We start from the raw sequence: 26761 nt of genomic DNA on the forward strand, positions 1-26761 counted from the left end.
TCAATAATTTGTGACACTTACACATCTAGTTTGTCAGTTACCATTGCCACAATGCAGGATGATATAACATCTGCGTCCAATTTTGGATGGTCTTGAGTTAATGACGTGCTCAAGCATACGTGAGGCCCCCCATATTTTGTAATTTGCCAATAGTTTTTGCTTTTCTTTTTGCAAGCGCTCACTCTCCAATTACAATTTTCTCCATAGTTAACACAATGATATTCTTCATACTTTTACAAGAATAATAGACCTTAAATGTATGATGAACACGAACAGAATATAGCTTGACTGCAGGTCTTAAAACTTGGACATTGCTAAATATTTTCCCAACATTTAACTCTTCATTATCACTAACATGCAGAATATCTTCTAATTCACCAAATTCAGGAGTTGTAACTTACTCAACATGAATTTGTGACAATGAAGCATTTGCAACCTGATTTTGCTCATTCATCTCGTCATATTCATTGTCATTGTCACTATTATCATCCCCATACCAGCATTTAAATAAGAATCATATTCTTCCTCATCCTCTGATTCATCCATGATATTTTCTACGTGAGGAAGAGAACATGATGATATAATGTTCCCACCATCCATGGGAGTTCAAATGGTTGGAAACTTTCCATGTGATCACTAAACATAGATTCTTATTCCATCATGTTCACCCTATTGCTACTTGATGGAGGCATATTTTCAACATAATCACCTATGGGTTGTGACTCAACATGGCCATTATCTGGTAAATCACATATGTTAGCATACAACTCTGCACATGTTAATTGAGTTGAAAATCTTCTAGTCACTTGCCACATTTGTTTTATATCTGTATCATCTTCCAAATTGCATGCTTGGTATTGTGGTGGATTTATGCATGTAGGATACCTATATACTAAATTTGTCACATTTTGATGGGGAGGAAGTCGCAACTTTCATCCAATAACTTGCTTCAATTTGCCCAAGGTAATGTTTTCATCAACTTTGATAATTTTCACATTATCAGACTCAAATGTTACACCAGCTGGGCCATTAAAAATTCGTCAATTTGCAAATACACACACGAACTCCTTTCTATGATCCATTTTACTTCCTAATCATTTCATTATAATCATTAGTCAAGTAAGATTAAGTTATACAAATAAATTAACTCCACTATACCATTACTTTTTTGCAAAATCAATATTTATTATTAGCTTAGAATATCCTATATAACCAAACACATAATGAAATCTATATCTAAGGGAAAAAAATATATAATGAAAACTGCATAATTCCAAATTAGAAACTACTATAAAAGATGTGTTATTGCTATTATTATCAAAATCTGTTAAAATATAGTAAACAAACTTGATTACAAATTTAGTAATTTTCAGAACTTTTTAATAATTTTTTGTAAATTATTTATTTGCAATTAAAATAAATAAATAAGTTTAAGAAATAGAGATTTTTTTTTTTTTTTTTTTCTATTTCTATAACTTTATTTACATCAAGTATTAATTAATATATTATTGCACTATATAAAATACATTAAACATATATTTTTTTAATATTAAAATTCTTTCTTGTAATATTATTTTAATATAACATATCATGAAGATTTTTTTTATTTTACACATATATATTATTTATACCTTATAATACCTATTTATTATTTCATTATTTTTGTAAAATTTAATTTAATAAATATTAATTTATTGCATGAAATTAAACATTTAATTGGACTAAAATCTTTTAGACCATTGGGTTGAAATGAAGGATTCAAAAATAAAAATTTTTTCTCTAGTTTATCACATTCATTAAAAATTATTTACTTTGATTTCTTTTAAATTGTAAAAATATATTTCAAATTCCTAGTTTTTATTTATCATAGAATTTAAATGATATAAGTTTAAAATATTTTATAAGTTATTTCAATTTATAATTCAAAACTTTTAAACACTTCTTTATTACAAAGATTTATAAACATAATTAGTTAAATATATATTTATTATAAAAAATTAGTTAAAATTTTAATCAAATATTTTATGTTTGCCTTAACTGATTGAAATTAATGTAACTATAAAAATATAATTTAAGAATTTATTAGAATCAGAAGTAAAATAGTAAATAAATTTTATTTTAATATAAATTTCAGTTAAAAATAATATTTTTAGAATCTTTTTAGAATATTCCTATTAACAGTGTTAACTAATTGGACTAAATTATATGCTTTTAAAATAGAGGAAAGATCTATATAATTGATGCAAATTAGAATAATAGTTAGAGTATTTTATTTATGATTCAAAACACTCATATCATGACATGTCATCATCAATTAAAAAATACAACATAACAAATAGCATGGAAAAGGCAAAATGAAAAAAAGAAATTATGAGTGCTTTTCATTCATTTCAATTTTACTTACACCTTATTTTTACCTAAAAAATATGTGAAAGCAATAGTTCATTAGAAGTGGGTAGAAGACTTTTTTTTTTAATTTACCAACTTAATATATACCACATATTTGATATTTGGGGCGTATATATAATTATTTTTCAGTTTTATCTTACCAAATTTAAACTTCTCGAGAAGTATACTTTCATAAGAAAAAATAATAATCATATACCAAGAAAAAATGAAGCTTATATCAAAATCTTAACATCTTAAAACAATATAACAGATGATAGTTTTACAGTTAAAATAAGAGGCACCTAGCTTAGAAAGAGTACAAATATTCCAGATTGTTGAACCCATCACTCACTTCCTGAAAATTAGAACAATGAAATATTAACTCATCAAGGATAGTATGGATGAAAAATCAAATTGTATATCACAACTATAAATTTTTTAAAAGAAAAAATAGAAGAGAAACAACATACCCATAGTAGCAATAAAAGAGTTTGTCTTGTTTAGAAACAAGAGTGAAAAAATAATAGTATAGGAGAATAATGAAAATGAAACAATAAGTAAGAAGAAGAAGAAAAGACAACTAGGCGAAGAAGAAGAAGAAGTGAAGAGCAATGAAGCGCAAGGTGTGAAGAGAAAGAATTCACATATAATATATATAAAGTTATAGCTGTAGCCTCACGGGATTCTCGCATGCTATGTCAGAGATGCTTATAGAGCATGCATAATTGGTTGGTTTTGCATGCATAATTAACAGAAATTCAAACACATAATTAGTTGGTTTTGCATGCATAATTGGCAGAAATTGAGACGCATGGTTTTGTACCCATAATTGGCAACAATTCAGACGCATGTGAATAGGAAAAAATGAAATCATTCATGGCATGAACAGTGAAATCATTCACGTAAAAAACGATTTCTAAAATCGTTCACGCCAAGAACGACTTGTGTGTAAGTTGAAAATCATTCTTGCCAAGAACAATTTTAAGTGTAGTATATTGGTAAGTAGTTTCAAAAATGCAGTATTTTAGTAAATAGTTTTACTGTTTATCGTATTTTGGTAAAAAAGCCAATAAAAATAATTTAATTTTTTTCAGGAAAAAAAAGTTTAGATTAGACGTGTTTATGGGTTAGGCTGCGTTAGCTTTAAAAAAATTAAAAGAAAATTAAAAACTTTGATCAACAGGAGTTAAGTCTTGCAAAAAGAGTTAATCTCTCACAACGTGAAGATTCAATGTTCCAATTTCTACTGAGAGAGATGTCCATATTTAGTAGGGTGCTTCGAATAGTATTTCCTCTAATAAGAAAATACCTATATATAGCCAAAAAAAATTGAAAACAAATTACTAGTTATCAATAAAAAGTATAATCACCATCATTTAAAACTTATGCCTCTTTAAAATGATATTTAAAAAAAAGTGCATTGAGAAGGTTATCTTTTTTTTTTTTTAAATTTAGATAAATCAGCAATAGTAATATTGGATACCACAGTTATTAAAAAAAGAATCAATTGAATGGGTAAAAAACATCAATGGAGGAGTAATTAGCATTAATTGATATAGAGTACCAGAATATTATTAACCAATTTTTTTCTAAGATGATAGTTTAGATGTGTTAGAGCCTCAGACGGCTAGTTTAACCCAGATTCTTTAAAAATTTATGAATGTGTTTGGATCCAGGGTTTTAGGCTAGAAAAGCCCATAAGCATGTTGGGAATCTTCTGGCACGTTTGGAATGCTCTTTACTATTTCAAAAATATTTTAAAAGCAAAATTACATGAAAAATTTATTTTAAAATAGAGGCTTATTAAAACAAATACTTTAAAACACTAAATACATAAAAAAATAACTTTAAAATATTAGGCGACAAATAGTTCAAAAATGGTAAATACAACTTAACTCCTCTTTTCAAACTTTAGCCAAAGACGTTCCAGACTGTTCCAGGAACTTCCAACACAAACATCCTCGCCGCCAGAATGGGAACGCTTTCGTGAATCATCCGAAACCATGATAAGGTACAACTCGCGCAAGCTCAATTGCAATATGCTTTTATAGACGTTTTATTAACCCAAAAAAAAAAGAAAAAGAATTTGACCTAAATATCATCCCACTTTTATATGAAAAGGCCAACAGCCTGTTCCCAGGATCATCATGCAGGCAGGAATGAATTTTAAACTAGAACTCAGTTTAGTCCTAACGATCTTTTTTTTATTAGCATCAACATTCAAGAGTCAAAAACCCTATAAAACAAGTTATACAAGTGTCAAAAGTTACAGGCGTTTAATTAAAAACATGGGGCCACTTCGAACACCGGCAACGCAACACGCAACATTTGTACCAACATAAATTAAAGCTTGGCCCTATATACCATCCGGAGGACAAAAAAATACAGCCTGTTCTCTTTAAACACCATACCAACACAAAAAAGACAATGGTGCCTTCAAATGATGCGGGACGACATAACCACCTCGTGACAGGTATAAGCCAGCATTTCTGAAGCTTCTCACGCTCCATCCGCCCCCCATTACCCACCCCCTGAGAACCATTAATAGAGATGCTTGTCTAAAGCTTATCTGGCTGTTACTAATTCCCACTATCTTTCTCATTCCTTGCTTTATATCAGAGAACTCCCAGAAGGGCATTACACAGGGCTGTTTATGGCAATCGCTTGGTGCTGCTGCCTCTTTTTTTTTTTTTTTTTTTCCAAACCTTTTTTTTTTCCTTTTCTGTCTGCCAATTTGGTGTACTTACATGGGCCTAGCTGGTACGGAAATGGCAAGACCAAATCTTAGATGGAGAAGGCTGAAATGCCACTGCCACCTCAAGATCATCGACGGCTGAAAAACAGGAAATCTGGGTGACTGACGTGAAGCAGCCTTAACCATTCGTCCGCAAACTGTAGTAGAGAGCTAGCTAATTGGCGATCATTTCCACCATTAGGAATCCAGAGGGAACCCTTGAACTTATATGAAGCAAGGCCAAATACAGGCAAAGATAATTTAAGCCCACCATCAATTTCACCACGTCGTGTCATGATGGGAGCTTGTGATCTTTGTGAACCTGAAAAAAAAAAAAAAACTGTAATCAGTCTCTCCCTAAACAGAAAATGAACTATCACAAACACACAATACTGGTTGCCATAGACAGACCAATCACCGTAAGAGCTTAAACAGAAATAAAGTCAAAATCCCCCTACCTTCCGTGGGTGTATGAAGAGAATGATACGTCAGAAAGCATGCATCAAGATCCTTCAATGTTGGTCCGGTTGGTATCCTATAAATTGGATACCTGCAAGTAAAACATAACATGGTCAGCCACTTGTGCCTCTTGAAGTTGATTGCTAAAAGCATAGGTATAAATAGAGCATACCAGGCTATAGATATCCAGCTTGAAGAGAGTATGTCACAACTTCTGAGTGTCTTCAGCTCAGGGAAACGAAAAGCAAGGTCCCATATCTGTACCAACATAAAACAGTCTAATCAAAAGGCTACACAAAGGGCCAGTGATGAGATATGATAACTTTGTTCCAGTAAACTGCAGAGAAAGGCAAAGGGAAGGGGAGGAAAGTGCAAACAAACCTTATCAGCCAAAGGTTCACGGCTGTAAGGAGGGTCCCGTTCAAGATACTCAAAAATCAAGCAGCCTTGGGAATTAACAGATTCTCCATCGTCACTAGAAAAACCATCTTGAGTGACAGTATGGTGATCTTTCATGGACAATCTGCCCATCCTATGGTGCACCTCCTCTGACAGATGAAGATTCCTGTCCTCCCCCGTGTATTTCAATCCTCTTGCAGGTTCATAATCACTGCTAGCATCACTGCTTGAGTCCCTAAAATCGCTGTCACTGTCCTCACCAAGTTGCCTATAAGAGGAACAATCATACAATTAATATGCAAGAGAACTGAATGAAAATCATCTGAGAAAGAGAAAGCATGCTACTGAAGTTCACTAACCCACACAAACAATAAAGCACTATCACCATCATGACCCGAATTCCCGGCAATCAAAATGATTGGTAAAAACAAGTCAAAAATTGAACATTGAGCATTGAGCATTGTACTAATCCAGCAAGAAGTCCACAAACGTTGCAATGAAAGATCCAAAATCAGTACAATGCTTACCACCATTTTCCAATTGTACTCACACGTCATACGTATGAGAACTAAACTCAATTGTTTCTTCAAATCAGAAGACAAGAAATAGAATTTTAACCATAAGCAAGCATCCAATATAGCATAAAGCAAAGTAGGGGGAGCAATAAACCATTCTATCTCATCAAGCAAGAGACATAAGTATCATCGGAGATATATGGTTCTAATACCCGTTTAGCAAAGCGTATTCGATATTTATAATTACTGGAGCATGGCGTATGGTTAACACTACATTTGCAGCATTCAATTGGACTGCTTTTAGTTCTCGTGATAGTCAGAATCAGGGAGACGATAATATGCAGCCAAAAGCATGAAAGCGTGCTGCAAAAAAGAAGGGGAGAAAGACACCACCACAACAAGAACGGATGGGGATCCTCTGAAATTGAGGAACCCCTAAAGTGGTGAACTTGAACCTCCCCACTTCACCAGGCTATTTTTCATTTTTCCAAAACACAGCAAAGAAGAAAAGGCATGTAATTTCATCCATTTCAAAAAGTTTAAAAGACTAGCTAAACTTTTAGAAATATCCCGTTGCATATATTTCACACCAAGTGCCGTCCAAGTTGCAATGTTTCAGCCTAGACTTTCACATCTAAAATCATCAAAACAAGCCTTATACCTTGATTTAGCAGAGTGCTTCGGAATATCAGTATATATTTGAATTCCAGAGAGATAAGGAACATAGTATTGAACGACACTATCATTGTCATTTAGTACAAGAGGCACTCCCGCACCATAAGCACTCCACTCCCTGAATGATTCCCACAAATCGCCAAGAACAAAATAAGGCTGAAATTCCCCGCCACAAGTTCCAAAACCTCTAATGTCCGTCTGCAAAAGTCAATTCACAGTTAAAACGTATAGCAAGGAGCTATTCATTACTACAACCACACAAATACATTACCCAATGATTAATCCGTTGCAAACAAAAGCGAAAAGTCACATAATAGTTTTAATGAATCCATAAACCAAGTAAAATTACTAAAAAAGAAATAAAATGCATTATCTTTATTTACTCGCCCAGTTCCAACAACTTTTGATAGGGATAAACCAAACAAATTATAACAAAGAAAATGTAAACCATATTATCAAACTGATTATACACAAAGGCAACTGAACAAACAGACCTTAGATGGATACTGAGCAGGCACAGAAGGCGTGATCGCCAGCAAGAACCGCTCAAGATTACTCAATCGCTTCAACGCGGGTTTGGTAGCAGATGGCACAGCAGCAGGCTTCTTGGGCTCTTCAGATCCTAGCCGGCTCTCAGGTTCTCCATTTACTGAATCCACTGCTCTCTCTTTAAACAAATGCGATGGACGACTCGCGGTAACGTCACTATGCGCTCTACGGAACTTATCACTTTCCAAGCTATGCGAGGACCGCCGCGCCTTCACCGCATCATAAAATCGGTCCTCTCCGCGGGCATGCCCAAACTGTATTCCAGTACCCAACATTCCTATGCTCGATTGAAAATAAATAAATAAAAAAATACCACCAAGACCAGATTTGGTGGCTAAGCAGAAAAGAAAAAATCAGAAGTTTTTCTACTACTCCAAGAAACACCGACTGTACAGTCAACGATGTCAGGATTAAGTTTTCTTGATGAGATTGAACAAGTCTGTATCTATGGCGAACAATTCAATCGGAGCAACGAAGAATGAAAGGATCTGTAATGTGGAAGGGGTTTTGGTAAAGAGAAAAAGGTTCAAAAGTTCCAGTGAATCGGAACCAGAAGAAAAGAGAGATGCAACTCTCGAGCTAAATAGAAACTCCAAACGAAGAAGACGAAGCGAGGAAGTGGATCTGGTTCAAGTGAGCAGTGGACGTGGATGGAAACGAAGGCCAAAAGGGTTAATTAAGCAACACAGAGGCTAAGTCACAAGCACAGAGAAGAGGCATTCAATTCAATTCTCAATCAATCAAAGGCAATGAATCGAAGCGAAGCAATCAAGGAAGAAAGAAGAAAGAAGAAAGAGACGTGAAACCAGGCTCTGAATAAAAAGGGGGAGGCCACGAAGAAGAAAACAATTTTTTAAGTATTTGTTTAAAAAAAAATTCAGAAAGATATTTATTAATATTATTTTATTTTTTCTCGCACAAGATAACTTTGGGGTCCCGGGTTATAAGTCGAAAAGACAAATACACTCCGAAATGAAGCAAGTTTTGGAAGGTGAGGAGAGTAATAATTGGTTTGCAGGAAGGGTATTTCTGGGAGATTGGGTCGATTGATTACGAAGCATGATCTAAGTGAAAAGATCTAGAGAGTGACAAACGGAAAGCTGTGATTGGTGTAAACTAAGGCCTTCGGATTAGTCCCTTCGAATGGGGCTGAAGTAGAGACACGTGTGAGATGAGAGGAAAGAAGGGACACGTGTATGGTGGCGATTAAAGAGAGTAGAATTGGTGAGGCTGTCTCTTTCTTATCCAATTGGAATTAGAATTTAAAGCCGCCTACTTTATTGTTAATATTATACTCTTATTTTTTGGCCAGAGTTATTATTATTATTATAGTGAAAATGAAAAAGATAAAAGGCGGCCTTGTTTATTTGAAAAAAATTTTAATGAAGCGATGCGTGGGACGCTGAGAAACGCAGCATCGTGGCGCGTCAGAAGCGAGCCAAACGCGTTTGCGATTCTCGCGGGAGTAGTTGGGGAGGCACGTACGTCGCCTTTTTTTTTTTTTTTTCCTCCCTTTTGTTTGACTGAGGTAGATGAAAGATTTTTTAATTTGACCCCAAATAAAATAGCCTTTCATTGGATAGATATTAAAATTAAGGGGGAAAAAAGAATTGGGTCTATTGGAATGAATTATAAAATTCTTAAATATGAAATGTGAACTTAAATTCTTCTAAATATAAAAAAAACATACTTGAAAGAGATGCTTTTAATTAGGGCCATCAATAGTCAATGCTCAAATATGTCTTATAATATTACTAGATCTCATATCACTGCATAAAAAAATTTAAGAAAATGACACATAAAAAACACTTATATTTTTTTAGTAAAAAAATAACAGCTAATTTTTATAATTAATTAATATATTACAAGACATTAAAATTAATAATCCTCGGTCCTTGATATATAACCTAATTGTTGAGTTAATTTTTTGTTTAAATGTAAGATCTATTTCTTATATTTATCAATTTTTAAATTATTTATATAAATATTCTTTCAAGCATAATTAAGTAGGAAATAGAGAGTATATTAAAAAAAATAATTATAGGTTTTTAAAAAAAATTATATTTTTTATAATTAATTAACTTATCTAACTTTTTTCATATAATCAAATTAGTTAAATAAGTTTCATATTAAAGATGAAGGAATATGTAGAATATATTTATTATGTTTTAAAAGAACATGAAAGATATGTGTCAATTTTTAAAATTTAATTTCATCACTGAATTATGTACAATATTTTTTTTCATTATAATAGTCTTATCTTTCATTTAAAATTTTCTCCTTCGTGAGAAACTTTGAATCATTAATATTTATAAAAATATAACAATAGTTGTCATTATCTTGTTGTACTAATATTTTTAGAAAAATATACTTAATTTGAGAATTTCTGAATTTCCTATGGCGACTTCTAGTCGATATCAATAACCAGTAATCAAATAAAATAATAATAACGCGGCATCACTTTCAAATTAAGTTAACTATTTTTTTAATAATGTATTAAGTTAACTATTTTCACTTACACTAATCTGATTGAGTAAAATAGACTCAACTAATGAATAATAAAAGAAACATAAATATTGAAATAAGTAAAACCGCCTCAACATGAATGAACGAGTCAAACCGGTTTGATTATGGCGATCAAACCATGTGCATGCCGCAGATGAGCAGACCTTATTGAACACCTCTTTGTGGTAAACCATTTTATAAATTTTTGAATTATTATTTTTAGAAGTGGCAAATCGTTCGATGGATTAATCATTATATTCAACTATTGCTGCACTTTTAACATTTTTTAATCAAAACATTTCTATAGTAATATTATAATACTTATCTTTTTAATCCTCCGTCGCTATCCTTATTTAATATGGTATTAAAAAAACTAAAAATACTTTCTAGAAAATACCTTGTGTGTGCATACTCCCTTAGTCCTATTCATTGAGTAGAGACAAGAAATTTTTTGATCCGATTAAATAGAGGGAAGAGAAAAAAAAATTTATATGAATGTATAAATAAGATAAGAAGACAATATTTAGCGTATAGGTCCGGATAGAATTATTTTCTTTTAGATAATGCATGAATAAAGAGGTCAACCTTGGAACTAAATTTGAGGAATTAAAATCAGATATAATATTTTGGGGAAAAAAAATCACATACTCTCTCTGGTACATAATATAAGTTGCTTCTAGAAGAATAACTTACTACAAAATACAAATCACTTGGTAAGTAATTAACGCTTATTTGTTAATTTTTTCTGTAATTAATAATTAAATAATGTAACTTTTTGTGTTTTTCTCTTCCTCACAACTTCATTTAATATAAGTAAAGTTAAAAAAAAAAAAGACGAATTTCAAATAGGGACAGATTTAATAAGTTAATTATCATTTTTTACAATTAATGAATTAGAAAAAAGGACTTATATTGTACACCGAAGGATTACAATGAATGCAATAATATACCCCAAAAGTTTATTTCAAAATATAAGTCACTTGTAGTATAATTAATGATCTTTTTCTAATTTTACTCCTATTAATTTAATAAAAAATTAATTAATTTCTCTCTCAACTTCTCATTTCCTATACAATCGATCCCCTCCCCCCTCTCTCTCTATCAACTTTTAATAAAGATAAATATGAAAAAAAAATGATTAATTTAATGTATTTCTTGGTTTGAGGGTTTAGGATACATGTGACTTATAATAAGGGATAGAACGGTATACCAATTCTAATCTCAAGGCATTGATTGTCAATAATAAAGATTTCTCCAGGGAAGTTAATATCATTATTGCCATAATAAATGCTGCTTATGAAACCAACTCAAATTTGATCCTATAGTAACTGGTAAGGGAGGCCTAGCTATATATGGTATGTATTCTTAAGAAACACAAAAGATAGAGCATATAGAAATGGCTGCATGTTTGAAGAAATCTTTGCTTTTGCTGTTTGCCATGGTTGTTTCAATGTTGAAAGCAGGCAAGGGCGATATAACAGTGCAAATCATCAACGACTTGAATCAAAACCGGAACTTGACGCTTCATTGCAAAGATAGGGTGTATGATCCTGGAGAGATCCATCTCAAGCACGGAGAAGAATTTTCTTTTGATATCAAAGAAGATCCATTCAAGAGCACCTTGTATTTCTGCAGCTTCTGGTGGCCATCCCTGACTCGTCGTTATTACTTTGATATATATGTAGCGAAACGAGACGAATGCCATTTATGTGGTTGGATAATATATGAAACTGGTCCTTGCACATCTCAGGGACTATGCTATCCTTGGAATCCTCCTCAACCACTTGAGTCCACGGTTGCTCCTCTTAGTGTTGCTGCAAACAATACTCATCAACCTCGTGTTTGATTACTAATTAAGATCATGTATTCCATGTAATAACCCTTTTTGTGATATATATATATATAATGAAAGTCGTGTATATCAAATTTGTTTTCGTTTTAAAGCATTGAATTTTAATGTGGTATGAACTAAATAATCAAATTAAATGTTATAGGACATAGTTTAGAAGGAATTTTTAGTTCTAAATATAAGATATTAGCCAACTTATTAATCACTACTTTTCAATTTTACTCTTGTTAATAATTAAGGTTTAATGTTAAAAAGCTCATTAAAATCTATGTTTATCTATCTACATTATTTGAGTTGAGGGTAGTCTTGAAAAAATTTATCGATATGGGACAGATTTAATGCTTTAACTGTTATTTCTTGATATGTGAGCATTAGTTGAGGATGCCCTACAACAAGGATCAGAGGGAGTATATTAAATGCAATACAATTCTAATCTCAAGGCATTTATTCTCAAATACTAATAATAGTAAAGGTTTTTCCATCAAAGCTAATATCATTATTGACATAATAAATGTTTCCTAGCTATCTGTTTTTTTTGTGGACAAGTCTCCTATAACTGAGTATTGGATGAAACTAACTCACCCTTGGCCCCATAGTAAGAGATATCTACGGTGTGAACTCTAAAGAAACACAAGATAGATGGCTCCATATATGAAATCTTTGATTTTGCTCCTAGCCATATTGGTATCAATTATTATTGAAAGGCAAGGGCGATTCTCCACCTTTTACAAAAACTATAACTGTGCAAATCATCAACGAGTTCAATCACCACCAAACCTTGACTCTTCAATGCAAAGATAAGAATACTGATACCGGAGAGGCGACTATCATCTATAGAGCTCAATATTTGTTCAATTTCACAACAAATCCAATTATAAGGAGAACCTTGTTTTTCTGTAGCTTCTTGTGGCCATCAACTTCGCTTCATTATTTTGATATATATGTACAGAAATGAGACAAGTGCCGTTTATGTGTTTGGAGAACATATGAAAATGGTCCTTGCAACGATGGTGGACTTTGCTATCCTTGGAACTGTCAAGCACACTATTCAACGGTTAGTCCTCTTAGTTTTGTTGCAACTGATAATACTAATAATAATAATATCAACAAAACTCAACCTCATCTTTAATGTAATAGTCTTGTTTATTATGATATAGTATGAAAGTGATATCAATCCACAAGTCAAATTTATTTTCGTTTAAAGCACTGAAATTAATGGAGTCTAATAATGGCTGTGAGCATCTCTCTATTGATCTTGGGTCTAACTACATCAAGCTTAAAACCTTGATTGTTGTAATATTTCATTTATTCCATCATAGTATTAGCTACATTTTTGGGTTTTCTAGGTGTACAAAGGTGTTGGGTTTTGGGTAGCATTAACATCTCGTTGACATGCTACAATGAGTAGCGAAATTCAATGTTTCGCTTCTAATTCATTTTTCATGTTCATATGTTTTGAATTGGTTTAGTGAATTTAAATTAGTTAATAAATAGGCTGGACTACCTAAACCAACCCACGAATCCGGCCAACCAAGTTTCATCTAACCCAACTTCCACTTTCTTCTGGACTACACCAGACAATAAGTTGTCTTATTCCACTTGAGGTCTTATATCCAAATCGGACCTCAAGTTAATGAGTAGCTCAGTCTGATCTGATCTTTACACACCACCACTGAAAATGATCTAAATTAAGATAAGCTGCTCCTTGCTATCTATGAGCTTGAAATGTGCTCCTTCATAACCAACTATTCATTTTGGAAGAAAAAAAAACTGTAAAAGTTTGGTCATCCTTACATACCCCACGCATAGTTTAACATACTTACTATATTCATTACACATATTCAAATTGTATATAGATGTTAATACCTGAAGTATTTTTATGAATGTTTTATGTTGATAATGTAATTTAATGAAGAAATATATTTTTAAAGGCACAGATACTACAACTTGTATCTCAACCTATAGATTGATGCCTCAGATCTTCTGAGATTAATTTTATATATCGTTGTTATTGCGTACACGAATGAAAGCAATTATGAATATTCTTCCCATTAAGAACGTGAATGACAGAGTAGGATTACTCAACGTGACAGCCTCATTGAAAATTTGAAAAAAATGGAACTCCTAATAATACTCCTCCCGTTCTTAATATAGGACCTAATTATTGAGTTAGTTTTGATTCTAAATATAAGACCTATTTCTCATATTTATCAATTTTTTCTAAATTATCCCTATAGATACTCCCTTAACCATAATCAAGTAAAAGAGGGAGATGTGGTATTAAGAAAGATGATTACGGTGTTTTAGGAAAAATGTGTCACATTTCTTATAATTAACTAACTTACCTAACTTTTTTCATATAATCAAATTAGTTAAATGGGTCTTATATTAAGAACCAGAGGAGTATATATTAAACTACTATGTCATTGTTTTATGCCCAATAATAATACCCCCCGTGTTTTCCTTGACAATGATCTCACATGTTAACTAAACACAGAATCAGTTTTAAGAACACAATGGCATATTAATTAATTGTTCTTTATGGCATATTGTCGACATTAAAGAAAATGCTTTAGGACACGATCAACTGAGCTGTTCCTTCACATCACATGCATTCATATATTTTTGTATTTCAAATTCAATTTGTCTACCAGACACTCACACACACACACTCTCTCTCTCTATATATATATAGAGTGTTTGTGCGTGGTGTGTCTGAATTAGCCCACATGGGCAAGTGGTATTCATAATATACCCATATTATTCATGTACGTTGCCAAAAGTTTAATAATAATAATAATAATAATAAAGATTAATATAATTTTTTATCTTTCAAATTTGCCTATAATTTAACAAAAATTTAGATCATTTTGCTCCTTAACGAAATAAAACATATTATTTGAAATTTGTAGGACTAAAACAAAAATATGTACAAATTTGAGATATCAAAGATTTTATCAACCTTAATAATAATAATAATAATAATAATAATAATAATAATAAAAGATTGGTTGTATAAAAAGGAAGCATTACGTGAGAAGTCATTGACAAAGGCAATCCACCTTGACAACGAGGGAAAAATATCCATTAATGTATCCCCCGCCATTTCAATTTTCAGCCCACAGGTCACAATTCAACTTCTCGTCCATTTAATTATTTTTTAATTTAATAGACTTTATATTCTTTCTTAAATTTATTCAAATTAAATTTTTTATTTTTCTAATCTTATATGAATGTGTCCCATAAAATGATTTCTTTTTAATATTTTTAGTCTGAGTTTCGTTTTTTATTAAAAGATTCTAGGTTTCAAAATGCATTGTTGAAAAAATATATATGCTTCAACGGATGGAGGATTTTTTTTTTCATTAAAAAATTTAGAATTACACTAAAGTGTTGGTGACTTTTTATTTCAAGAAAAATTGTGTATGTTTTTAAAACAAATGACTAATTTTAATAAATTTATTCACAACTTTTATGAATCCAAATATTTTTTCAAAAAAGTACTTAGTTAAGGAAAAACCATATTGAGGTATCTATACTTTCTTTTAATTTTTAATTTGGTACCTATATGTTTTTTTCTCTCAATTAAATCATTTCATTTTACATTTTTAGCAACATTAGCTATTGTGATTTTGTTTTGTTAGTATTAACGATTTTCATAAGACAAAATTAAAGATTTAATTAAAAAAAACACATAAATGTCGAATTGAAAATTTTAAAAGAATGTATAGGTACCCGATTTTTTCTTTATTAAATTTTGCATGGTTTTTGTAGTGATCGTGCCTCCACTCAACATACTTCCTTTTGTATGCTCCCTCTTTTTCTTTTTTCTCTGCATAAAAGATTCAAATTTTTGAATTAACCCCATCCTTTTTATAAGACACGGTTTGGAGTTATCTAAAAATTAAAGGCGTTAACTTCAAACAAAAAAAATGCAGTATTATCAATCTTATCCCTAATTAATTGTATTATTTTTTTCCATACATTTTTTAATCTTTTTTCCCCTCACTGTTTCTCTGTCTCACCAACTTTTTTTATTAGGAATGAAAGTAAACCAGGTTTTTATTGAGAGCTTACAACCTAACCGATAAAAAAATCTAGCTTAGCCTATTTAGTGAATAGGCTAGGCTCATATTCATGTCTGTTTAGGTAAATAGACCAAGCCTAATTCCATAGGCCTGGTGTATTTAATTTTTTAAAATTTGCTCTATTATATATGATATAATATAAATTAATTTTATAAATTATTTATAAAATTGCAAATTTTAGTTTGAACATAAGTTTCATATCACAACATTTTTATATAAGGTTAGCTTCCTTTCCTTCATCAATCATTCACCCCACCTTTATTCTTCTTGATCGCTTAAGATGACAATATTAGCTCACCTCTTCTACTTCAATTTATGTTATTGGCTAAAGCAGCACAATAATTATTACATTTTTTTTCTTCGAGTGATGCCTGAATAAAATATTAATAGAAAGAGTTTGCCACAATTTATACGGAAAAAAAAAGATAAAATCTATTTTTACATATCACTTGTTGTGTTTAGCTAATTTTAAAAAATATATCTATTTAATTAACAAATGATTAGTTTTTCTTATTCCTACTTGATTCGACAATTGTTGCCACCTTGTATTCTTTTCTTTTTATTACTAAACTCTCACATTACAAGTGAGAATAGATTATAGACTTTTAAGATATATTATAGGCTATTAAATAAATAAATAAATCTAAAAGGTTATATATAAACTTAAAGTCATAGACTTTTAAGCTTATTTAAAAGTTTACATTTTAAGTAGGCTTTTAAAAAAATTTTAGACTTCAAAAAAAAATCTGTATGCAGGCAGACCTAGATTCATTTTTATCTGAAAAAAATTTAAAAAAAAATCTGGAGGAGATGGAATCCATTTGTGGCTAATATTAATTGGGAAAAAAAAGAAGAAGTTAAAGTGGGGTGTGATATCAATGGGCATATAAATGAAAGCACCGACCAAATGGACTCGTCAAACAATGCTGAACCACCATGTGGGCCAAGCCCTGCTCATGGTCATAGATTTTTTTTAATAATTATTATTAATATATTTTTATTTTTATTATTTCCGCCAAATTTTGTGGTCTTTATGATTGCCTGAGAGAGACATGTGGAAGACACACACGCTTACGATCTGACAACGACCCTACCTTCCTTCTCGCCTGTGATAAGTATAAATCTTTTAAATTTATTACCATCGCATCAGAAAGTGTGAAGTGTGAACCAATTTTAATAATATTTAAAATCAGATTTTACCTTCAAAATAAGTTTGGTATTAAAATCGAATTAAAAAATATTAAAACAATATCTGTTAAATTTTAAAATAATATAACGATAGTCAATATTATTATAAAAATATTTAGCATGAATGATTAATTTTTTTAAATTCAGTCTATATTTTTTATATTTTTAATTCAAATTTAGTTTTTGAGTAAAAGAAATCAATCTCTTAACCAATTTAATTAACAGATTCTAAATGAGATGACCAAGTTAAATTTACAGTTTTTACTCCTCAACGTGTATTTGAAAAATAAGTTTTTTTTGGCTCATTATTTTTAATTAATTTTAATTAATTTTTTTACCTTCATACTCAATTAGTTTAATCTTATGACAAAAAAGATAGGTGTCTAATCCCAACAACTTGATAAATAAATAAATGTATTAAAATGTTTTCAAAATTGACAATTGATTGCAACATGATTTTCAGCCGAGCCTCGAAACTTTCATACAGAAAATTGAAAACTTATTTTCAGAATTAAAAAGAATAAAATTAAATCTCTATTTCATTGATAAAAAAAATCAACACAGGAGAATTTTCACTAATTAAAATCCAGCCCAATTTAAATTCAAATTCATTGATAATACGAGACACTATATATTTTATTGCCAAACAAAAAAAAACCATTAATTCATGGAAGAAACAAGTGGGATTCTGAGTTCAAATGAAGTGGGAATTGGAGGAATTTTGAGGCCTTTTATAGAAATGGACGTATTATAGCACAGTTGTGGGACTTGCGGTTTTTGTTTTAACTAAGTCATTATCAGCAATTTTTTATTTATATGTGTAATTTCTGGTTAAAAAAGATTTATTTGTGTAATTAATTTGCATCCTTTTTGTTAATTGCTAGCTTATTTTGCCACTTCACCTAAATAAATTTTGGGAAAATTAGGGAGAAGGACCTAAAAAAATTAGTATTTATTAAGAGGGATCTTAAAAATTGTAATTAATTTGAAAGACCAAAATTAAAATAAAATTTTACAATTATCAAATTATCCCTTATCAAATCCCTATATTATCTCTAACACCCTCCTATCTCAATTTGACAATTAATTATCAACTGAACTTGATTTTTCTCTCTCTCTCTCTGTATTTCTTTTTGATGCACCCAAAGTTTTTATCAATAGCAATTGTCTTCTTGTAAATTTAGAACAAAGAAGACAAATTAAAAAGAATCAACTAGTAAACTATTTATTGGACGGTATGTATATTCTGAACATTATTTTCTCTCCTTTAGTTTATTTGTACCAAATGTTTTCTAATTTTCTCATCGCCTCTATATAAAGGCTTTTTGGATGAATATAAAAGTATATATTTGTACCTTCCTTCAATTCCAACTATACATACATATGAACACAATCACACTACCTATACAAAGCTTCTTAGATGAATATAAATATAGTTCTTTGTGTTAACCAAAATATGAAAATCAAGTAAATAGTACCTATTCGTAACCTAAGCTTCACTAATAATTTTTCCAACCACATCGGAATGAGGGGCAAAATTGCCGTTGCGCAAGCTGGAAATTTTTCCAGCCATATTGGAATGAAAGGCTAGTAGATGCAAATATGAATGACTGAAAAATAGGACTCTATTTGTTGTCAATTGCTATATTTAGTTTTTAATTTTAATGAGGGGCAATTTAGTAATTATAAATTTATCTTTTAATTGATAACTGATAGTCAAATATTGAAATGATTCTTGAAGATAATGTAGGGATTTGACCAGTGATAATTTCGTAATTGTAAATTCATATTTAAATTTTTTTAGGTCCTTCTCCTCAATTTTCCCATAATTTTTTGGGGGAAAAAAAAGGTGTTGGCTCAGTTATCATGGGTGCAAACACGCAGCGTGCTGGCGACTTTTTCTGGCCCACGAAGGGTTAGGATTCAATATTTTATTTTATCTTTTTACCCTTAGAATTCTTAATATAAAATCTAATTATCGAGTTGATTTTAATTTTAAATATAAAATTTATTTTTCATATTTATTAATTTTTTTAAAATTATTTCCATGAATACTCCCTCAACCATAATCAAATAGAAGAGGAGAGAAGGATATTAAGAAAGAAAATTATGGTATTTTAAGAAAAACATGGCATATTTCTTATAATTAACAAACTTACCTAACTTTTTTAATCTAATTAAATTAGTTAAATAGGTCTTCTATTAAGGATTAAAGGAGTAATTTTCTTGTTATTGCGTTAAGATTTACCTTAAATCAAACACGTAGCTGATGAAACACTATTTATGGTGGCACCGCCAACAAAGGAACTCATTGAATTATTTGTTTGGGAAAAAATCAAAAAAATGTAATCTAAGACTAGTTTAGGTGATAAGAATGAATAAGGACAGTGTGTGATATATTGATATGTATATAAATCTAAAGTTCAATTTTCTAAAATAATCCTGGGCAATTTTTTAAATAATTTTTTTAAATAGAGTCATAAAGTGGGATGGTATGTGATTTGAATGGTAGTTGTTGTGTTTATTTTTAATTAATGAGGGTGGTGATGTTGCTTTTATGGTTTATGATAATGTTGTTTTGGAATTCACATATTGGAGTTGAAAGACAACAATATTATTTGAGCCAGAGTCCTCCTTTTATTGGTCTTTGGAATTACTCCCTTCTGTCTTTTTTATAAGATCCCGGAATTTGAATTGGTTTGTTTTTTTTTTTTATAAATAATATCATAATTAGATGTGTTTGAATATTAAATGTCTTTTGACCACTTTTACTCCTAATTAATTTTTATTCTCTCTCATCATTTTCTTCTCATAGTAGTATTACATTTGAATTGGTTTTATCAATAGAGATTATCTGTCTCCATTTAAACAAAGCTATAGTTGAAAATTTTTAACTGTTTGCTTCTCATAAGTGAAAGTAAAATTAAAAGTAGACCCCCTTTTTTTTCCACAGAAAGCACAAAAAACTGATGGATTATATGACACACATTTTGCTTCTTCTACTTTATTCTTCATGTTTTCTGTCCCTTTCCTTTCTTCTTTTCTTGGGCTTTTTTTTTTTGGGACCTGGGTCTCTTTCCTTTCTAAATACACTTTATGATAATGGCTAAAAATTTGGAAGTGCTTTGTATACAATTTAGATTGTCTTAAGTCGAAACAAATTTGCATGAGGTGGATTTAGATAGAGATGGAAGAAAGAAAAGGAAAGAGAGTGAATGAATACTAAAACAAAAATTGCTTCACATTTTCATCTTTTTTTTTTATTTGAATATATCCAATTTTTATTTTTATAATTATAATCCATACCTTAGTTAAAGAGATTAGGCCCAATTCAAAACCAATACAAGTTTATGTGAGCCCATATTGCGTTTTAGGCCCAACCCAAAAATGATTTTCTTTGGAGATAAGAAGTCGCGGTCACCAGACACGCGCAGAGAGAAAGTCAGAAAACACAAGGACATGGTTATATTTTTTTATTTTGAAAATATTTTTGTTTGTTGAAAAGTATATTTTTAATTATTTTTTAGAAGTGATAAAAATTTCATTCTATAATAATGAAGTTAATCTTTTTGTTAAAAAATTGCTAAGTAACAAATAATTTTTTTAAGAAAACAAAGATCAGATCAGTTATTAAACTAATTCAAAGATTAGTGATCTAATCATGGTTAAATCAAACTGAACCCAATTATGGTTAAAATAATATAATTTAATTAAAATAGATAAATATATTTATATATAACCCCAAAAAGAACAATATTGAAATAGAAAGTGTTAATTCATGAGTAAATGAAATATTCATGTATAGACATAATCCAACAAAACAACATTACTAAAGCATAATATGGTCTGTTGCTGTTGTTTTTCATACAAGGGATATAAAACAAATAGACTACAAAAAGCAACAAGAGGACTATTCGACTAGTGTATTGTTACATTCTTTTTATAATTCAAAATAATGTCAATTTAAGATCAACGAGAAAAGAAAAAAATATTAAAAAAATTCAATTGGACTATGCAAAACTCTTGATCAGATCAATTAAAAATAATTAAGTTCTTAGTTTGATTGGCCAACCCAAATTAGGTTTTAATCTCAAAACCATTTTACTATTGATAAATTATTAATAATGAAATCTAATTTACCTTTAAAAATAATTAAGTCCCATATTTAATTTAAATATTCCAGCAAAATACAAAAGAAGGAGAAGGCCAGAAGAAACAGAAGAAAGTTGGCTAATAAATTAAGGATAACGGGTGCCAAACTGCCAATGGCGTACGAGTTATGGGAACTCTCAAGTCTCACATGATCAAGATGAATGTGACCGACAATTAATTAATGAAAAAGACTTACATGTTTAATAATGGATGCCAATGGAATTTGTGATACACGGGCACTGATAAATCCCAATCAATTCGGTTGAAAACTTCATATGTAAGAATCCCAATCAATTCTGACTGCCAAAAAAGGAAATCCCAACCAATTGTAATGAATGTTCCCATGCACTCTGATAAATACTCCGTACATAACACTCTGTTTTTTATTGAGAGAAATTATATTTTGATATAAAAAAAACCAATTTTTTTTTTGTAGATCTACAAAATTCACTTTGAGATAATTTAAGAAAGTTTTTTTTAAAAAATAGAGAAGCCAGATTCATAATTACAACAGTAACGGTTTTCAATTTGGAGCTCGATTCTCTCATTAACTATATAAAAATGCATAATTAGCACCTTTTTATAATTTTTATGTTATATGTAAATATGGAATTGTAAATGGCTAATAAAAGGGAGCAAGATGCGCGTAATGGGTGAGAGTACAAAATGTTTATTTAGTTATTTATTTATTTTTTCATGTCTTTTATTGTAATTAAGTTCTGTATTTTGTCTGACAAAAAATAAGTTCTAGGTTTTGAAATATTAAAATGTTTCTATCCAATGTTATTACTTTTTGTTTTTGTTTTTGTTTTTTGGACCATGCCAATGTTATTATGTTTACTTATCATAAAATCTCTTTTTCTTTTGTGGAGATAATATATTTGGAAAAAATTGAATATATGCACACACACAAGTTAATAAAAAATATTTCAAGAAAAAAAATAATACTGGGATTTGATTAAAACGTTAGAGGACTTTCATCTTTCTTTTTTTTGTGTAACAGAGGAATTTCAACTTTAAGAGAACACTCTTGCATATTTTTGAAATATTATTTTCAAGACCATAAAATATCAATACAAAGATGGAAGGGAATGATGCAATTTACCCTCCATTATATTATAAACCATTCCCTTAATCCTGTTAATAAAATGGAGAAATAATATATTTTTGTCCCATAAGTTACACCATTAAATTTTTGAGATGTCTCCCTTAATTTATTATTGTGTAAATTATTTGTTTTTTGAAAAGTGTATATATTAACTAGAAGTAAAGTTAAAAAATTGTTAAAATTTAAGGTTGAGTTAATGAATTTAAATATTTTTCTTAGTTCTAATTAAAAATATTAGAAGTGACTTATAATTAATATTAGAGAAGCACTTCCTCCAATCCTCACTATTATAGAAGAAATTTTTTTAGAAGCAAAATGTTCAAATTTATAAGAGATATTAATTGACAACTCGTCTAAAATTTTGAATATTATTTTTTTTCCTTATTAATTATTAGTAATTTTCACTATATTAATTATCCTATTGGCTTATTCTTTCATCCACTCGCTCACTCTTCACACATAACATGACTTTTAGGCTCTATTTGGTTGGAGGGGGGAGGGACGGGAAGGGAAGGTGATAAGTGTGTTTGGTTGGGAAAAATAAAAGGAAGAGGAGGAAAGAAATTTGTATTTTAGCGCTCCCCTCTCCTCTCCACGCTCCCTTCCAAATTTGGGATTTTTTGAAGGGGAGAAAAATATTGTGCCTAATATTGACCAAACTACCTATACTAACTTTTCAATATTCCAAATTTGTCTATCTTATTAAAAATCTTTTTTTCACTTCTTTTTCTTTTTAGTCACTAATAATATTTGAAACAGTTTAACTAATTGAGTTGCATTTTCCAAATTTCTCTTTTTTTCACTTCTTTCTCTTTTTAGCCAAATTTGATTTACATTTTTTCCTTCATATTGACTGTGTTTAATTAATTAGAAACGGTTGGGCCTAAAAAAAAAAATTGAAACGGATTTTTTTTATTTAAAAAATTTCATATGGAGCAAAAAAGATAGTCAAATATTGGTCAATTCCTCTTTTTGGGCTGAGAATTTGGGAATTAAAAAATAGAGATGGGGGCTTTTTTTTTTTTGGGGGGGGGGGTAGTTAAAAACTTAGGAAAGAAAAATGGTTGATGAATGATGGATTTGCGTGGTCGGCTTGAAATGGTTCCATTGACCTTGAATTATTCGTTCATTGTCGTTGATATTTGCTGTGTCCAAAAAAAAAAAAGAAGAAAAGAAACATCCCTCTTATCCTTAATATAGAACCTAATTGTTGAGTTAATTTTAATCCTAAATATAAAATCTATTTATCATATTTATCAATTTTTTTAAAATTACCTCTATAGATGCTTCCTCAACTATAATCAAATAGAATGGAGATAGGAGATATTCAGAAAGATGATTATGATGTTTTAGAAAAAACATGTCATATTTCTTATAATTAACTAACTTACCTAATTTTTTTAATCTAATCAAATTAATTAAATAGGTTTTATATTAAGAATCAGAGGAGAATTGTTATGGGATTTTCCTCCGCCACACTTACAAATGGTATTTTGTCAAAAAGTGTCAATTATCTTGTAATCTAATCACGTAAAAGCTTCCGCTTTTTTAAGTTAAAAGGCAATTTTATTATAAAAAAAATAAAAAGATCGAGATAAAAAGTCGGCTGGTTACCAAAAAAAAAAATTGAGCAGAACCCGAACAACCAACAGACACAGGCCCACTTAACGTAAGTCAAAAAAGTAACAAGATAGAAAAGAGAGTAAAATCAAAGTAGCTCAGATTGAGACTCAACAAACCCAACATCCACGACATAAAAACTTCCATATAAAGAGAAAATTGTGATTGCGGGGAAGTTGCCATTTCGGGCGGGGGTTTTGATGCTTCTTGTGATGTCCCAACTCCCCACGTTTCAAAAGTACTTTTTATTTTTTTATTAATATTTATATTCTATATAAAATGAATGATATTTTGATATTTTCAGAACTAAAATTTTGAAGTTTTTACGATTTTGTAAAAGATTCAAATTGTGCCGTTTTATACCTATTCAAATTTTGCCGTTTTATACCTATGAAATATCAAAATTTCACTAATTTTATAAGTACTCAATATAAAAGTTAGTTTAACTTTTAATTTGATCCTAAATATAAGATCGTAATCCACTTTATCTCTTATGTTTATTCTTTTTTTTAAAGTAATCTTTTTATTAGTTGCACACGTTAAATGTTTCATCAAATAGTAGTTTTAGCTAATACATATAATTAGTAAAAGTGTTCTAAGAAAGATGATATATGTTTACCATAAATAACTAACATAACTAATTTTCTTTATTCCTTCAAATTAATAAACTTGGTTTTAATATAATATTACTTTTAATTGTAATTATAAGATTTTGTTTATAATTTATAAATAAAATATTATAATTAAGAAGTGATATGATATCTGACAATCGCATCACAGAGGCCATTGAACAGCGTCACATTAGACACGGCTCGCCCAGTCATTTCAATCCTGCTCAGCAGTACCTATCCTCCCTCTTTGACAAAAACCAAAAAGAGAAAAATCCATGTCTTCATCATGCTAGCCAGGGGATGAGGATGTCGGCTATGATATTATTGGCCACGTCAAAACTCGGTAACTCAATGAATGAATTGGAGTTTCCATTTCATTTTCGAATCAATCCTTTTTTCTTAAATCATCCTACCAAGTACTAATGTCATGGATTCAAAGGACGTGAACTCATTTGATGACTCGTATTAGTTGGATCATGGTGACACGAACCCTTTTGATTACTCGTATTTGTTGGATCATCGTCCAAGAAAGGCCATAAAATACTCCTCCGATTCTTAATTAATATAAGATTTACATATTAAGTTAGTTTTGGTTTTAAATATAAAACTAATTTTTCATATTTATCAATTTTCTCTAAATTACCTTTATAGATATACCTTCAATCATAATCAAGTAGAAAAGGAAGACAAGGTATTAAGAAAGATGATTATGATATTTTAGGAAAAACATGTCATATTTCTTATAATTAATTAACTTACCTAATTTCTTTAATCTAATTAAATTAGTTAAATGTGTCTTATATTAAGGACCGGAGGAATACTACTTCTTTTTTTCGGCCGGCAAAAAATGCTCTAATTTTTTAACTATGACATTTTTTGTCGTATATTTAGTACCAAATAAAGCTTTAAATTTTTGCCATATTATCACCAGATAAAATAATTATTATTGACATATATTTGAGACCAAAGGGAATAAGTAAAATGACCAAACTGCTATTCTTTGTTTCTGAACAATTTTACATTTTATTTATCATTATATAAACTTTGTGCATATCATGCATGCGTAAAGTTACAAATTTATTAAGTTTTAAGATATAGTTAATGAGATTTAATGATTTTCTTAGTTATGAAAAATATAACCTATTCTTTTCTCTTTTTGGGTTACTAGCCATCCGTTAGGGGTTTTTGGGTTTAATAACGATAGTTTAGCAACAAATTTAATAAATTTAAGAGTAGTGCTAAGTGTATTGGTCTTTTTTTTTGGGGGGAGGGGAAAGAAAGTATGTGCCAGTTGTTTATTTTCAAAACAGGTAGGATTCAGTCAGCTGCACTTTTTTCTCTCTTAATAAATATTATAAAAAGGTTGCATGATCTCATAATTATTTTTGCTAACGATCTCCTAAATTACTTATGAATGAATTATGAATGAATTATTAAAAATGTTAAAACTGGGTTATAAATAAAATCAAAATACTAGTCAAGATAATTATTAGAGATGTTGGAACTAGGAGCCATTGGGATGGGAGGCGCTTCCCTTCTTAAAGTGGAAAAAGTGAAAACCATATAAAAGGGAATAAAGTTTGTGGCCGTGAGTTGATCAAGTTGTCTCCACTTGCTCGCATATAGGTTCCAATCTGGCAAATCTTCTGCGCACATTCAATTCATTCAACCACCCAATAAAAGTCCAATTTAGAAGCTACACAAGAAGTTAAAGAAACTACAGGCGGACAAATAAAGTCCCCATTTTTCATGGTATTTGAAATATTAAACTAAAACCATCTAAATTCAATTTAAGCAGTCTGGAAGAAAATAAACTAATAAATTTTAATTGAAACTTATATTTAGAAAAAAAATAAAAAGAATAAAATTGAGAGAATACACAAAGATATACATATCAATATAAACATGTAATTATGTACAC

The 26761-nt window shown here is 30.0% G+C and overlaps 1 protein-coding gene across 2 annotated transcripts; it reads right to left on the reverse strand.

Annotated features, from left to right (window-relative positions):
• Window positions 1–4570: 4570 nt before the first annotated feature.
• Window positions 4571–25347, reverse strand: LOC114716967 (uncharacterized). 2 transcript variants are annotated; one of them, XM_028902048.1, is made up of 7 exons: window positions 25343–25347; window positions 7665–7828; window positions 7157–7368; window positions 5963–6248; window positions 5754–5839; window positions 5581–5672; window positions 4571–5444 (listed from the first exon to the last, which is right to left on the reverse strand). In XM_028902048.1, coding segments are annotated over exons 1-7 (1074 nt in total). In that variant the 5' UTR covers window positions 25344–25347; the 3' UTR covers window positions 4571–5211. The 2 variants fall into 2 exon arrangements, with proteins under 2 accessions (XP_028757881.1, XP_028757880.1); XM_028902047.1 differs by lacking the exon at window positions 25343–25347 and having other exon boundaries at window positions 7665–8529.
• Window positions 25348–26761: the final 1414 nt, after the last annotated feature.

Source organism: Neltuma alba, unplaced genomic scaffold (genome assembly GCF_004799145.2).
Source record: "Neltuma alba isolate B1F8T4 unplaced genomic scaffold, ASM479914v2 tig00011700_pilon, whole genome shotgun sequence".
Lineage (NCBI taxonomy): Eukaryota > Viridiplantae > Streptophyta > Magnoliopsida > Fabales > Fabaceae > Neltuma > Neltuma alba.

Excerpts from the sequence above, each read along its gene's own strand:
- LOC114716967 (XM_028902047.1), bottom strand. The coding sequence starts at position 7,994 with ATGTTGGGTACTGGAATACAGTTTGGGCATGCCCGCGGAGAGGACCGA. Across the intron at positions 6,249-7,156 it reads AAGCACTCTGCTAAATCAAG|GCAACTTGGTGAGGACAGTG; the intron begins GTATAAGGCTTG and ends TTCCTCTTATAG. Across the intron at positions 5,445-5,580 it reads TCTTCATACACCCACGGAAG|GTTCACAAAGATCACAAGCT; the intron begins GTAGGGGGATTT and ends TTTTTTTTTCAG.